This window comes from Monodon monoceros, unplaced genomic scaffold (genome assembly GCF_005190385.1).
Source record: "Monodon monoceros isolate NGI ecotype Baffin Bay Population unplaced genomic scaffold, NGI_Narwhal_1 Super_Scaffold_2, whole genome shotgun sequence".
Classification (NCBI taxonomy): domain Eukaryota; kingdom Metazoa; phylum Chordata; class Mammalia; order Artiodactyla; family Monodontidae; genus Monodon; species Monodon monoceros.
In genome coordinates this window covers 44,325,237-44,340,234 of record NW_021703776.1, presented here as the reverse complement: position 1 = coordinate 44,340,234, position 14,998 = coordinate 44,325,237, and the positions used below count along the sequence as shown (strand labels likewise).

The window sequence follows — 14,998 nt, the reverse complement described above, 5'->3', positions numbered from 1 at the left end:
CTGCCTAGTTGGTCATAATTAGGACTGTAGCAGATGTTTATTTTTTAAGAAATGAAGTTGTCAACTATGAGTTTTTTCACATGTTCTTTTAGCTAAATTTAACTCTAGTAATTGAAATTAATACTTAATTACTGGGTGAAAGATATGCTTCTATTTTGATGGAATGTCTAAAGGTAGATTGTCTTTATTAGCTGTTATAGGTTTCTTTCCTTTTTCCATAAGATGCATGCTAAGTTTCCTCTGACATTTTACTTTCTCTGTGGCCTCCAAACAGAACTGGAAAAACTTGGCTTTAAATTAGTGGCCGTAGCATCATTGGAGGTAGAGGCTTTCTCTACTTTCTTCATCATGTGAAGATAAGGACAATATCCTCAACAGAGCTAAAAGCATTCTTCGAAAACCCAAAGCAAGCGTAGGTGAAATGTGTAATGTCACAGCTGCCAGGGAAAATACAGCTCTAGGAAAAGTCTTAGTGGCAAAAAAATTGAAGTTCTTAATGAGAAGGAATCTAAAGTAAATTTAAGGAAAAGGAATTGTTCCTTTTCACTGTGGCCTAGGGGCAAAAGAACTAAACATTTTTGGTTCAGTTTTGGTTTTTTTCTTTCTTTCTTCTTTTTTTTTTTTTAATTTGAAGGTGATAAATATATTTTAATTGAAGGTGAGGGAGAGAATAGGCATTTTTAACGTTTAGATAAATAGGTATACAAAAATAGCATCTTAATCCACAATACATTGCTAGATATGAAGGACCAGGCTCAGTATTATTTTTAAATGTGATTGAGCAATTTTGGTGTGTATTTAGATGAGATAGTAAATATATTTTGTGAACCTAGAGGTTTTAATTGTTGGGACAAAAAAGATTTGCGTCTTTTTTTACTGCATTCAACTAGGAAGGTGAATTGATTGCTCTTAGGTCTTTACACCTAAATAAGAGGTAGAAAATTACATTTCCCTGGCAGGATATAATGGTATATACAGTGCATATTTATGTCGTTGGTAGAGGCCAACTTAAAGTAAATTAATGAAGCTTCCATCAGTTATTTTATCTGTATTCTCATTAGGAGCCAGCTTTTGGCAAAAAAAGAGGCCTGTTTCTTCCCATGTGATGCATACTCGCATGTTGCCTAGAATCTTCAGGCTTACCCAGGAAAATTTTCAAAACTGAAATAATTCATGTTTTCTTTTTAGGGCTCTCCCTTAGATGTTCTTAAAGATGAAAGAGTTCAGTACTGGATTGAGAATTATAGAAATTTATTAGATGCCTGGAGGTTTTGGCACAAACGAGCTGAATTTGATATTCACAGGAGTAAGTTGGATCCCAGTTCTAAGCCTTTAGCACAGGTAAGTACATTGTTTTGGAGAGAATCAAATTGTAACGTGTACCTAATAGCCCAGCCAAAAAATAGAAGTGTTTACAGCATGTTGTATAGGATAAATTGAGGGTTCAATTTAATAAATTGTTATCAATATACTCATTCTTTTGCTCATGTTGAGTTCCCATGTCTTTATCTATCCCAGAGTGCACTTTGTCCTTAATCTTCCTGTTTTTGCGATCGTGCCACTTCCTAACAGTCATCTCAGTGACTTGAGCTTTAGTCTGACACAGAGCAAACCACAGCAGGTCTAGAGGATCTTAGGCAAAACTAAATCAGTCCTAGGGTTGTCCAAGGATTTCTAATACATTCCAAGATCTTTCAGAATCTAAACTACTGTATGTTCTTACACATTCCACTTACATATTGACACTTTCTTCACTGTTATATGTAATAAGGCAGGAGTTGTTTCTTTAACAGTATATATATATATATATCTATATGTCTAATTAGACATAGAAATTTATTTTTCTTTAAGCAGTAGTTTAAAAAAACATGAGATCAGCACTGTATATAAAATAAACAACAAGGATTTACTGTATAGCATAGGGAATATATTCACTGTTTTGTTATAATCTATAATGGAAAGGAATCTGAAAAAGAATATATATATAACTGAATAACTTTGCTGTACACCTAAAACTAACACAATATTGTAAATCAACTATACTTCAATTAAAAAAAAGCAACGTGGGCTTCCCTGGTGGCACAGTTGTTGAGAGTCCGCCTGCCCATGCAGGGGACACGGGTTCGTGCCCTGGTCCGGGAAGATCCCACATGCTGCGGAGCGGCTGGGCCCGTGAGCCATGGCCGCTGAGCCTGTGCGTCCGGAGCCTGTGCTCCGCAACGAGAGAGGCCACGGCAGTGAGAGGCCCGCGTACCACACACACAAAAAAAAAGCAACGTGAGATCAATTATTACATAAAGCACTTGACGTGAAATCACTGTGTCTGAGTTCAGACGTTAAATATCAGGTATATGCTCCATGTGAGCACTGGATGGTGCTATTTTCTTATTTTAGAAATTTGAGAAATTACTGTTTGTATTAAAACAACCTGAGTATTAATCAAATAGCATTACATGATAATATTTGTTACTAATCTATATCATAAGTGTTCAAGAGTCTAGGAGTTTAATATAAAGGCGTAATGAACTGTTTATATTGCTGTTATTCTAAAGTTTTAGCTATTATAGGATCCTTAACTCCTTTTTATCTTAGGAAATGAGAGTTTTATTTACAAGAAAATTTTGTTTAGGAGATAATATCATTGAACTTTGTATCAAAAGTCATAATGGGATATTTTGTAATGTCCCAGGGTGAACTCTAAAGTCCTTGTTATTTTTTTCTGTAGATCACAGTGATGTTAGGAGGAATATAACTAAACAAAGGTAACAGAGAAGAAGTATTCAAATAATGTAACTGCTAAGTGGAAGTCTTAAATAGAGCTCATCAACCTAGCAGATAAATTATTTTATAATACACAATAAAATTTAAAAATTATTTAAAAGTAATTGGTTAGGATCAAACTTTGATTATTTTATATTTATTTTATTCATAAAGTTTGCATTATATTTATTTCTCCTTTCATTTGTTTTATAGGTGTTTGTGAGTTGCAATTTTTGTGGAAAGTCTATCTCCTACAGCTGCTCAACTGTGCCCCATCAGGGCAGAGGTTTTAGTCAGTATGGTGTCAGTGGCTCACCAACAAAATCTAAAGTCACAAGTTGCCCTGGCTGTCGAAAACCCCTTCCTCGATGTGCACTTTGCCTCATCAATATGGGAACACCTGTTTCTAGTTGTCCTGGTATGACATAATTCTACAGTATACTTTTTGGAGCTGAAATTGTTTCTACATAATTGATTTAATGTTGTAAATAAAAGACATACCCACTTGAGTTTATATTATTTCTAAGAGCAAGCCACTTTGCTGGCTTGAAGGTTTTTGTGTTCTCTATGAAATCCGTACATTAAAAGTAAAATCTATATCCATGATATCTCAGGTAATCTCACAAATGCTTGCCAATTTAACATTCGTGAGAAGAGCTTAAATATTAATAATCTTATAACATTTTCTTACCACTTTTTCTAAGAGGAGCTCCCTCACATTTTATGTTTAAAAGTCACTGTGGCCCCATCTAGTAACAAATACCTTGTGTGCATAAAGAATTTTTGATAGTCTCAAAGCACTTTGACATTTTCTCTTATTTCATGTTCAAAATCTACCTGTGAAAATATGTAGAGAATGTATTAACCTAGAAGTCAGATCCCTTTACTTCTAAGTTTTGGTGTTGGCTTCTGCTATATTTGTCAGCTACCTAGTAAATATATATACTTTTTTAATGGTTAGAAATATTAACATTGTTTACTGCTTAAAGTAAACATATAGAGAAAATTTTTGAGAACAGTAGATAATTGAATATAATGTACCTAGTGGCTAGAAACGTTTCAGCTATTTATATAACTTGAAAATGATGCTATAGCAAAAAATTTAATGAAAAGCATTTGAATATCTGGCATACTGGGAAATGAATAAGGAATAAAGAACTGAGTATGGTATTAGAATGCCTGTTGTAATTCTGGCTCTGTGACATTAAGTCGGTGACCTTGAGAGTCACTTTAATGCTCTTACGTATGAGGTGTTGGACTGGGAGATCCCGTCTAGTTGTGAAATTCTGGAATTCTGTTCTGTAGCTGGTTCTTGTAAATAGTCTGTTTTATTGTTACATTAACATCTGTGAAAGAGATTTGCTAGTATCATTAAGTTATTTTTCAACATAGTGCCTTTTTTTTAACAAATGCAATATGTGATGTTTTCAAATGCACATGTTAGTTTTGACTTAAGCTTTAATCAAGGCTTTTCATTTTTAACATTGCATGTTGATCACTTTTTTTACGTCCTTGATACAAATAAATAGAAAATAACAATTGGGAATAAAAATCTACTACAATGAAAGAACAAGGAGGCAAAATATAGCGTAAATTAGTTCTATGTGAACTGAGATACATAGAAATAGTTCAACTCAATATGTCTTTTGGACCATAAGCCTCAGGAAGCTGTAATGGCTAGAGTGCTGTTTCTTTTTGCTAGATACTAGCTTTTCAGTTTTTTCTATTTTTGAAATAGGTAAGAAAAGATAAAAGCAATTTTCTGGAATTTGAAGAAAATTAAATCATAAAACATTTTAAGTTCTCTGTTATAGAGACTGTTAATTTAACAAATATTCAACACCCAGGTTTATCAAGTCTTAACATTTTCTCATATTTGCTTCAAAAATTTTTTTCTAAATTTGCTTCAGAAATAATTTCTTTATATAGATTTGAGTACATGTTTAATGCACTAAGTTAAGGCTGATGTGCTAGGATGACTCAAAGATCCTCGTGGAGCTTATGGTATATAATGAGCATGGATAGCTAATGTAAAATAAGAAATTATATGTTCTAGAAAATAAATACTAGTCCAGAATCTTTTATCTGTCATTCCAAAATCTCTAAAGATCTGAAAAGCCAAAAATTTTTTTTTAAATGAATTTACAATAATCTCATTTGGCAAAAGAAAAAATCTGTTCAGAATTGACGTGAAGTTATTAAAGTTTTTATTTCTCTTGTTTACTTGTGAACATTCATATGTTTCACTGCAGAAATGCTAATGTGTTTAATTACAAGATGGTACCTCAGACTTTTCCTGCAGGTGTTATATAATATTTGCTCATTATTTTCCTAACATCCCCAAAGATTCCAAATTCTGAAATGCATTTAGCTCTCTGAGGTGAATAAGGGATATTATATAAAGAAAATGTTAGGAATTTTGAAAGAGGGTAACATTGCTTCTATCTGAAGCATATCTGAAAAACCTCAAAAAGAAGATGCCATTTAAGTTGGTCCTCTAAAGTCTGATAGATTTAAATATGTGAAGATTTTAGGGAAGCCTATCCAGGTTGTAGGCAAAGAGTACAAAGCATGAAGTAAGGTAAAGAGATTAGTGAAGTTGATAAGTACAGAGAGTGTATGGAAACTACCAAGTGCATCAGTGTGACAGAGCCTAGGAAACAGTGTAGGAAAATTAGGGGAGCCTGAATCTGATCTTTAAAGGCATTACTGAGCTGAGTTAATTACAAAGTAATAAGCATTTTCTTTTTTTATTCTGTAAAATCAGAAAAATCTGAGTTCCAGAATAAAATAGGACCTGATAGGAATCAAATGTTGGCTCATGGCAGTTTAAAGATTTAGGTATACAAACCTCTGTGTTGCTTTGCCTGCAATTAGAGATGGCATCCATCCATCATGCTTTGTGATCCAAATGGCCAGAATTTCCATAAGCTTATTTAACTGAGGGTTACAAATTTTTACAGTCACTTGTGCTTTCAAGATTGGGACTCTATTGAAACTGTCTCACTGAGTTTATAGTTATAATGTTTATGTTATAAACAGTAATATTTAGCATTAAAAATTATAAACGTTATTCAACAGTGTTTGTTTCGTAGCTATTTTTCTAAGTGCTAGAAATGTTACAGTGAACAAAACAGATAAAAATCGCTGTCCTTATAGAGCTTAACTTCTAGGTATGATACATTTTTAAAAGTTAGATTATATATTCGTTTCTTTCTTACTCTTCTTTTTTTTATTATTGTTGCTGTTAGTGCCTAAGTGAAACTTTAGTTACCCTTAACTATTCTATAGCACTTTTCATAATTCACTATAAATCTTTTAAATTTAAAAGCTATTTGATCTTAAAATGCCTTCTCACATGGCAGTGAGGTAGAGCTGTTATTTTCAGCTTCATCAGAAACATAAGGATTAATTTGTTCTGGACTCAGTCTGTTTTCTCTTTGTATTCGAAGTTACAAAAACAAAGTGAAAATCACTAATGAGAACTATACACAAAGGTATAAAATACCTTATATTTAAAAGGTCTGTATTTCCTTTTTCTCTTCTCGCTTTTTCTCTCTTTCATTATTAATTGTTTTTATGAAGCTTTTAGGAAGAATTTCAGTGTGTGTACATCTTAAATTCTTGAACCACCTTCACATCCTTTCATCTCCATACCATTAGCAAAAAGAGATGGGTATTTTAAATAATTGTTTACAAGACAATTGTGGTCATTACAGTGCGACCAGCAATGGCCCAGGTGAAATTTTGAACATAGCATTATGTCTTAATAGGTACACAATTGCTTAATTAAACTTAGTAGTTTTACTTACTCATTTTTCTATTCTTGTCTCTAATTATATATGATCTTAAAATAATTTGATTTGCTGTTTTATAAAAAAATAAAACATATTAAGGTGGCCAAAATTAATAGAATGAGCATTTTTCAAGCACTAAAAGTTATGTAAATTTGTGTGTAGATGTACATGTGTAAATGTACATGTGTAATAACACATTTTTCTTCAAGTTTTTGTGAATAACAAATGTATAGTAATGTACTATATGTGTACATCGTGTACAATGATAAATCAATCATCAGTGAGTCTTTTACTCTGCTTTAAGATAGCATTGTCTATACTAGTGCCTTGGATTGTTTCTCCCTGCTACATACCACCTCTTTGGGCTCTTCCCGAAGGTCATTACTGTCCTAAATTGTGTGTTAGTTTCGTCTGTTGCTTGTCTGTATAGTTTTTTTTACATGTTTACTGTCATCTGTGTTTTAAATTCTATGTAAATGAGTCATACACATATGTCCTTCAACAAGCCTTTTTTGCTCAACATTGGAGTTGGGGTTTTTTCTTCTTTTTTTTAGTTTCAATTATGCTGATTAATGTAGTGGTCATTTATTCCTTTTTTTAATTACTGCTTTGTATTCCATTTATGACTACACAAATTTTTCTATTCTACTATTGATGGACACTTGGTTTCCAGATTTTTACTGTTATGAACAGTGCTGCTATGAACATTCATACATATGTCTCCTTTTACCATACACAGAAGTTTCTCCAGTGCATTCTCCTAGAAGTAGAATTGCTAAATCATACTATTTGGTAATGTTTTACTTAGGATTTTATGTCTGCTCGGGAGGAAGATTGGCCTATAATCTTTCTCATATTGGCTTTGTCTGATTTTGTTAGCAAAGCTGTACCTACCTCATGAAGTGCATTGGGAAATTGCCCCTCTTTTCCTATTCTTTGGAAAAGTTTGTGTAGATGAAAATTACCTGTTCTTTCAGTGTTTGGTAGAACTCACCTGTAAACTGGACTTGGTATTTTCTTTATGGGAAGTTTTTTAAACTACTGATTGTTTCTCTAAAATTGTTCATTCAGATTGCTTCTAAGTGGGTTTGATAATTTCTATTTTTCCATTTATTATTGACTATTAAAAATATAAGGAAACTGGTTATTTGGTATATTTTTCAATCTAAACTAGATTCTAGCATTAAAATTGCTGTTTCAGTATGATATGTGATTTGTATTTTGACATAATTTTAGAAATACCTTTTAAGAAACTTTGAATAAATATTATGATATAGTTAATGAAGATCACTGTCTTTAACCCATAGGAGGCTCCAAATCAGATGAAAAAGTAGACTTGAGCAAAGACAAAAAATTAGCTCAGTTTAACAACTGGTTTACATGGTGTCACAATTGCAGACACGGTGGGCATGCTGGACACATGCTTAGTTGGTTCAGGTAATCAGCACATTCCTTCTTTTAATTAATTAATTCTTTTAGCTGCATTGGGTCTCGTTGCTGTGCGTGGGCTTTCTCTAGTTGCAGCGAGCGGGGGCTACTCTTCGTTGCAGTGCAGGGACTTCTCATTGCAGTGGCTTCTCTTGTTGCGGTGCACAGGCTCTAGGCCGTGAAGGCTTCAGTAGTTGTGGCACGCGGGCTCAGTAGTTGTGGCTCGCGAGCTCAAGAGCGCAGGCTCAGTAGTTGTGGCGCACGGCTTAGTTGCTCCGCGGCATGTGGGATCTTCCTGGATTAGGGCTCAAACCTGTGTCCCCTGCATTGGCAGGCGGATTCTTAACCCCTGCACCACCAGGGAAGTCCCCATTCTTTCTTTAATAGGCTTGGAGTTAGAGGAGGTAAAGCAGATGGCCTTTTAAATAGTTCAGGTTTATACAGCCAAAGGATGAATTTCTTTTATACTGTCACTTAAGTTAACAAAGGTGGTGTGAACATTTCTATCACTAGCCTATGTAATCTTAAACTATAAAATTAATACTTGTATAAGATATTGTTTAAATATTATGTATGGGTTAAATATTTGAAAAGCATTATTTAACTTTACTTGAGGAAAGGATATATTTACAGTTTTTTACGACTGACTGAATATCCTATCATATATAATATATAGTATGTAACTGAATTCAATGATAGAATACATGTCAAACTCCTATATTAGTTACCTCGTAAATAAGTTTGTTATGTAGTAAGTATGCACTTCATACAGTGGAGACTCAAGACCATATTTATCTTTTACTTTGAGTAGTATCAGTGGCCCTGTACTCTTCAGTGCTATAACTTTTACACCCAGTTTGTCACATTGGCTTTAATTTAAACTCTGAGCACATCCCTGTCACATTCATAACTGTAAATGAGATAGCTTATTATATATTTAGAAAGTAATGCTGTTCATTTTTCAGTAACTTGCTCCCCATGTTCAGGTTGGCACTCATTTCTAGTTTAATGCTTTTAATGCTTTTTGTCTTTGGGTTTTAATTCCTGTAATTTTCAAATGCCATTTGAAAAATTGCATTATAGATATTGATAGGTATATATATAAATGTATGTATGTATGTGTAATTTAGATGTTTAACTGTGACTTGACCTATTTTTCAGGGATCATGCCGAGTGTCCTGTGTCTGCATGCACGTGTAAATGTATGCAGTTGGATACAACAGGGAATCTGGTACCTGCAGAGACTGTCCAGCCATAAAATGTTATCCCCTAAAGAGGAACCTTCAAGTGTGGAGCTTTCTGATAGATGTCCTTCATAGCTCAGAAACATACCTCAGAACAAGTCACTCATGACTTTCCTGTAATGGGAAAATAAATCATTCTATCAAATCACCAATTTGATGTTTGAGTGATTTTGATGTACTTCACAGAGACAAATGCTGCTGAAATGAACATCAGAGTGTGGGCATGAATTCTGTTCAGTAGGTTGGAAAAGTTCATTTTGGAAAGAACTTTTTAGGGTCTTGTTGAAATTATGAACACTGTGCAAACAGAGTTTCTGGAGTGACCAAGAACAGACCTTGAAACCATACTTTTTATGTTGCAATTGGTTATCTTTCAGTAAAATATGTACACTTTTAAAATAGAATAATATGACCAATTCAGTGATTCAGACAGTAGTTTAAGCTTACTCATGCTTAGATTCCTTCCAGATTAAATTTAAATTGTGGATTTTTACTTTTAGAATTAGAAAGCCCCCTACCCTACACTGGAGAATTATTTATCAAGGTATGATTGATATATATTTTTTTAAGGAGTCTCTTCTCTCATACACTTTCATTTTAAGATAAGAAATCTTTTGGCACAGACATTTATTGTCTTCCAAAGAAAAGTCAAAATTAAGAATGTATCTTACAACTTTTTCTCTTCTGAGGAGAAAAATATGCACCATTTCAAGGAAACGTATAAAATTTTCCTTTTCAACCTTTTGCTTTCCAATGTCCTTATTTGTCTTCAAAGATTTCTGTCCCTATTAATTTATCATCTTATGCTCATCATCTGGAAGCATTTGGCTGAATACAAAGTCTGTACAAGTCTATATGTGACCAACCATTCAGCATAATCTACGTCACTATGTCCTACTGTCAGATTCCCTCTTGCAGAGTATCCTGTTTTTTCTAAGGTAGACTGGGAGATGTTGGGGAAACCAGAGTCACTTTGGAGATAATTTCACCTTTAATGTAAGTTTCTTAAAGTAAGTATATTTCGGCCAATTTAGGGACTTTATTTTCAAATTTTTTTTTTTCCCTTTTCACAGCTAGATAGTTGGAAGAGAAATACAAAGGATTTGTAGCATCATCTGACATATGCAGAGGACTGAACTGAATTTCATAGTTGAAGTTGTACTTATAGAAAAATAAAAAGTAAGCCTAAAAATTATCTTAAAGATTTTGAAGAAAGAAATATCTTAAACAAGAATTTTAGAGGCTTTCACGTTAGCAATTTTACCTGGTGAAACTAAGATCTGTTAGATTAATTTGAGGTATGACTTAAATCCTGAACAAAGGTGGATTAAATTTATTTTTTACTTTGATATCTATTAGAAAAGTCTCTTTTCTAGGAAAACATTGTATATCTACTCTAAACATATCACCTAGATGACAATCTTTTGTTTAACAGAAAGAACTAGGAATAGTTACAATCTTTTTTTTTGTTTGTTTTAAACAAAGATGGTTATTAAGGGGACTTTTTCCAGTCTTCTAAGTAAATCTTACTGATTTCATTTTACTAAAACATAACCTTTACCTTTAAAGTTGCTTCAGTTGAAGTGTTTCTTTCAAATTTGCTCTGTCCAAAATATGAAAAGTCAGCTTTAGCGTCAAACTGTTATATACATTTTCATTTCTCCTTAGCTAAAGTAAGGTAAATTTTTGAATTGATGTTTAGAATAGGGTTATATCTAAAATACTTATAATTTTTGGACGTACAATATAAGACATAAGCATAAAGTCTATTATATAATCTGCTTGTAATCACAGGATGACATTTTTAAGAATAACTGTTTATGCCTGTGTCAGCCTTCTGATATTTTCTGTGAAACCCAAATATTCATATAAGATGTCTATTATGCTTGTTTTGCATTTTATTGTATGTGGAACATGAAAATAGACTAATTTTTTCATTTTTATTACTCGGTCACTAATATTTGGGTTTATAAACTCAACGAGATATTTTACCTAAACATGTTCAATAGAAGTGTTTAATAAAAGTGTTTTATTATTTTTTTAAATTGAATAAAAATGGATTGAAGTCAACATGCCTAATCTAGAAATTATCTATGACCACTCTGCAAATAATCCAATAAAATAATAAAATAGTAGTTATTTTGATGGCAAATTTGATTCTTAGTCTTAGAAGTAACTTTTTTGTAGACTCTGTTTTTCAGCTTTCCAGAATGGTTATTATTCATTAAAATGGTATATTTAAAAAGTATCTTTCCATTGTCAGTGCTACACCCAGGAAGTATTAGAGTGAGAAACAAATAGTCCTGCATTTAATTGCATGGCTGCATGTAATTTCAGTCACTCATTTGACTGCAGATATTCAAAGTATGGGTTTTGAAATTTAAATTATAATCCTAGTGCCAGTATCTTGGCCAAGTGGCTTGACCTTTTTGAGCTTCAATTTCCTAATATGTTAAAAGGTATAGAAATTCCTACCTCATAGGGTGATTGGGCGTGTTAGGTGATGAAATAAACATGAAGTGTTATATCCGTCGCATAATACTCTGTAAAAGGTAGTGCTTAACGGTCATTGTTACCTAATCTTTATTGGTTACTCATGTGTCAGTACTTTTTAATTGAATATGGTATAATTTAAACAAAGTATGTACATTTACATTTGTCTCAGTAGTGAAAATTTCCCAAGAGCTTGTTTTTCCAAATCTGGATAAATTATGGCACTTTCTTTTGAGATAGAACTTAGCTACTTTTGTCTATCCTGTATTTAGAATATTTCTGCTGTATGAAGAAGTCCTCTGAACGACCACCTAGGATTTTAATGTGATACAAGAGTGAACCCAGGAATGAAAATTAAAATTTCGGTAAATCTGGACAGTTGACCAGTAACCATTGAAAATTTGAGGTTTTCATATCTATGTTCAACTCTTAAGTCCTGGCCTTCATAGGAGAAAATATCCAGTATTTTCCCAGTAAAATCTTTTCTTTTCTGCCATTCTGTTACACTTGATGTTCATTTAAGTAAAAATATTGGGGGGATGGTGATAATAAAAAAGGAAGTACACTGTGAGGTTTGTTCTCCTTCGGGATAGCTGTAGTTAAAACAAGTGGGCACTAAGTAGTTGTACACGTCTAACATCTGTTCAGAGGCGTCAGAGAGAGGGGAGAGGCATTTTGGGTGTTAGTTCAACATCCTCATATAGAGGGCCTGTGACCCCCATGGCCATGGCAGAGATGGGGCTAGCTGGACAACTGCTCATCTAGTCACTACTCTCCCATTACATCATCTGCCTATTCTTCCCTCCTACTCGAAAATTTTGTAGGTTTCTTTACTGATTATAGAAAGCACTTTATGAAAATATTAATCTTTATAAAGTATTAATTTTTTACTAGAGTATATAGACAGAAGGAAAGTTCCCAAAATGTTTTTAAAAGATAGTGTAATCCAGGTATCAGATTAACATAGATTGCCAAAACAAAGAACTGATTTCATTTAGGAATATTCATGATAAATTCATAAGTAAAGTCAATATCTAATCCAACAGTATATTACTGAGAACAGTAGTTACTGTTGGTGCTTTTTATTTGCCAGGTACCATGCACATTATCCTATTTAATCCTCACAGTAGCCCTGTGAGGCAGATACACTATTACTGCTCCCATTCTATACATGAGGCAATTAAGGCATAGGGACATTAGGTCACTTGTCCTAGGTTATACAGCTAATAAATAGCAGAGCCAAGACTTAGACTCCAGTAGTCTGACTTCCCAATCTGTACTTTTAATTACTGTTTTATACTTCCATGTCCTACTTTATGGGCTGTGTATAGGAGAATAATTCACTATGACAATTGAGGGTTTATTATATTTAGTATTAATACACCAAAAGAGAAAAAAACATGTCAGTGGCTCTTTGGATGTAAAAAGCAGTAGATAAAATCCAAAAATTGATTCCTGATTTGTTCTTTAGATTTAGCTTTTATCATGAAAAGGAAATGTTTTTCCTTCATTTTTTTCCCCTTCTATTTTACTGTCTGTCTCAAACAGCCAGCATCAACGCAGTGGGGAAATAATAGGAATAAAACAAGGATCAAGTGGTTACCGTTGGTTCTGCACATAGCAGTGCAGAAGAGGAAAGTGGATGGAGGCACACCCTTGCTTCTCTTCCAAGTCTTTAAAGTTTGGTATGGCAAAAATACCATAAAGAGTTAAAAGGCAAGCAAACCGGTAAGCTACAACATGCATACAAATTTAATACCCTTAATTCACAAAGAACGTTCTGAAACCCTTAAGGAAAAGACACAACCAATGGATAATATTGATCAAGGACTTGTACAGCCAAAATAAAATGGCCAACAAACATAAATAAATGTTAAATTGGTAATAAAGTAATGCTGATTAAAATGACAGCAGGATACTGTTCACTTGCCTGTGTAAATTGAATAATATGTATTTTCATGGATATGGGAAAGGAACATTCTCAAATAACAACTTGTGAGAGTATGTTATTAGTACAAGTGTTCCTGAGGACAGTGAGTAATATGTATCAAAAGCCTTAAAAAGCTTCATACCCTTTGACATAGTATATTGGAAATATTTTCTGAGGGATTAATTGGATAAGTACACAAAGGTGTATGTTTCTATGAAATGGTTATCACAGTATTTTTAATAATAACTTGGAAGCCTAAATGTTCAATAATAAGAGTAAAGAAATTGTCACATACATACAATGGAATACTAACTATTCAAATAGTATGGGTATTTTTATTGACAAAGGACGATTCATGATATATTTATAAATGGAGGGAAAGGCAAGTTATAGGATAGTATATATAGAATATATTTGTATGGAACACTATTGGAGAATATAAAATTTTAGCAGTGGCCATCTTTCAAGAATAGAATTTTTTTTTTTAATTTTATTTATTTATGGCTGTGTTGGGTCTTCGTTTCTGTGCGAGGGCTTTCTCTAGTTGCGGCAAGTGGGGGCCACTCTTAATCGCGGTGCGCGGGCCTCTCACTATCACGGCCTCTCTTGTTGCGGAGCACAGGCTCGAGACGCGCAGGCTCAGTAATTGTGGCTCACGGGCCTAGTTGCTCCGCGGCATGTGGGATCTTCCCAGACCAGGTCTCGAACCCGTGTCCCCTGCATTGGCAGGCAGATTCTCAACCACTGCGCCACCAGGGAAGCCCAAGAATAGAATTTTAAGTGGCATTTTTCTTATCTGCATCTTCTAGTTTTTCTACAATAATGATGAATGTATAAATAAATGAACATGCATATCACACACACGTTAGTGGCTTTTATAAAAGTTACCCATGACCTGTTATCTTGTTCTTACCATAATGAACAATCAGATTATTATGAGGTGAAGAAACTTGCTATAAGGTATTATGAAAATGATTACTGAGATTTAATTATTTGGAAAGCAGTTTTCTAGATTTCATATTCTACAGTAATATATAAGAATAATAAACAGATGTGGTTCTTTCTCTTGTCTCTTTTGTCATATTTGGAAACAGTGCATTTTGTTCTCCATTTAACACACTGGGAAATGGATCTATAAAATAGTTCTGATATTCCTGAGGTAGTATTACATAATTAATGACTTTGTTTCAATCTTCTCTCTCCTAGATGTTCCTCAGGATATTTTCTGACTCCTCTGTTTTGGCTCTGGGCCTGTGGCAGGACACCTGTCCTCTGTGTTTAGAATTTAGTTAATTATTGTCCAATGCAGTGTAGAGTGCATTTTACTCAACTCATTTCCAATAATT

General features: G+C 33.5%; 1 protein-coding gene across 8 annotated transcripts in view; it reads left to right on the top strand.

Moving 5' to 3' along the window:
- MIOS (meiosis regulator for oocyte development) overlaps nt 1–14,130 on the top strand; it is a 114,379-nt gene extending 100,249 nt beyond the window's left edge. For 6 of the 8 annotated variants that reach the window (XR_003795177.1, XR_003795180.1, XR_003795176.1 and 3 more), the window contains 7 exons: nt 1,189–1,341; nt 2,974–3,178; nt 7,865–7,994; nt 9,147–9,466; nt 10,303–10,408; nt 11,995–12,087; nt 13,271–14,130. Coding sequence is in view for 1 of the 8 variants with exons in the window: in XM_029233288.1 (XP_029089121.1) it covers nt 1,189–1,341; nt 2,974–3,178; nt 7,865–7,994; nt 9,147–9,243 (585 nt within the window). In the remaining 7 variants the exon portion in view is untranslated. Of the gene's footprint in view, nt 1–1,188; nt 1,342–2,973; nt 3,179–7,864; nt 7,995–9,146; nt 9,808–10,302; nt 10,409–11,994; nt 12,088–13,270 lie in introns of those variants that run through there. The other 2 variants (XR_003795178.1, XM_029233288.1) reach the window with 2 other exon arrangements.
- The last annotated feature ends 868 nt before the right edge of the window (nt 14,131–14,998 follow it).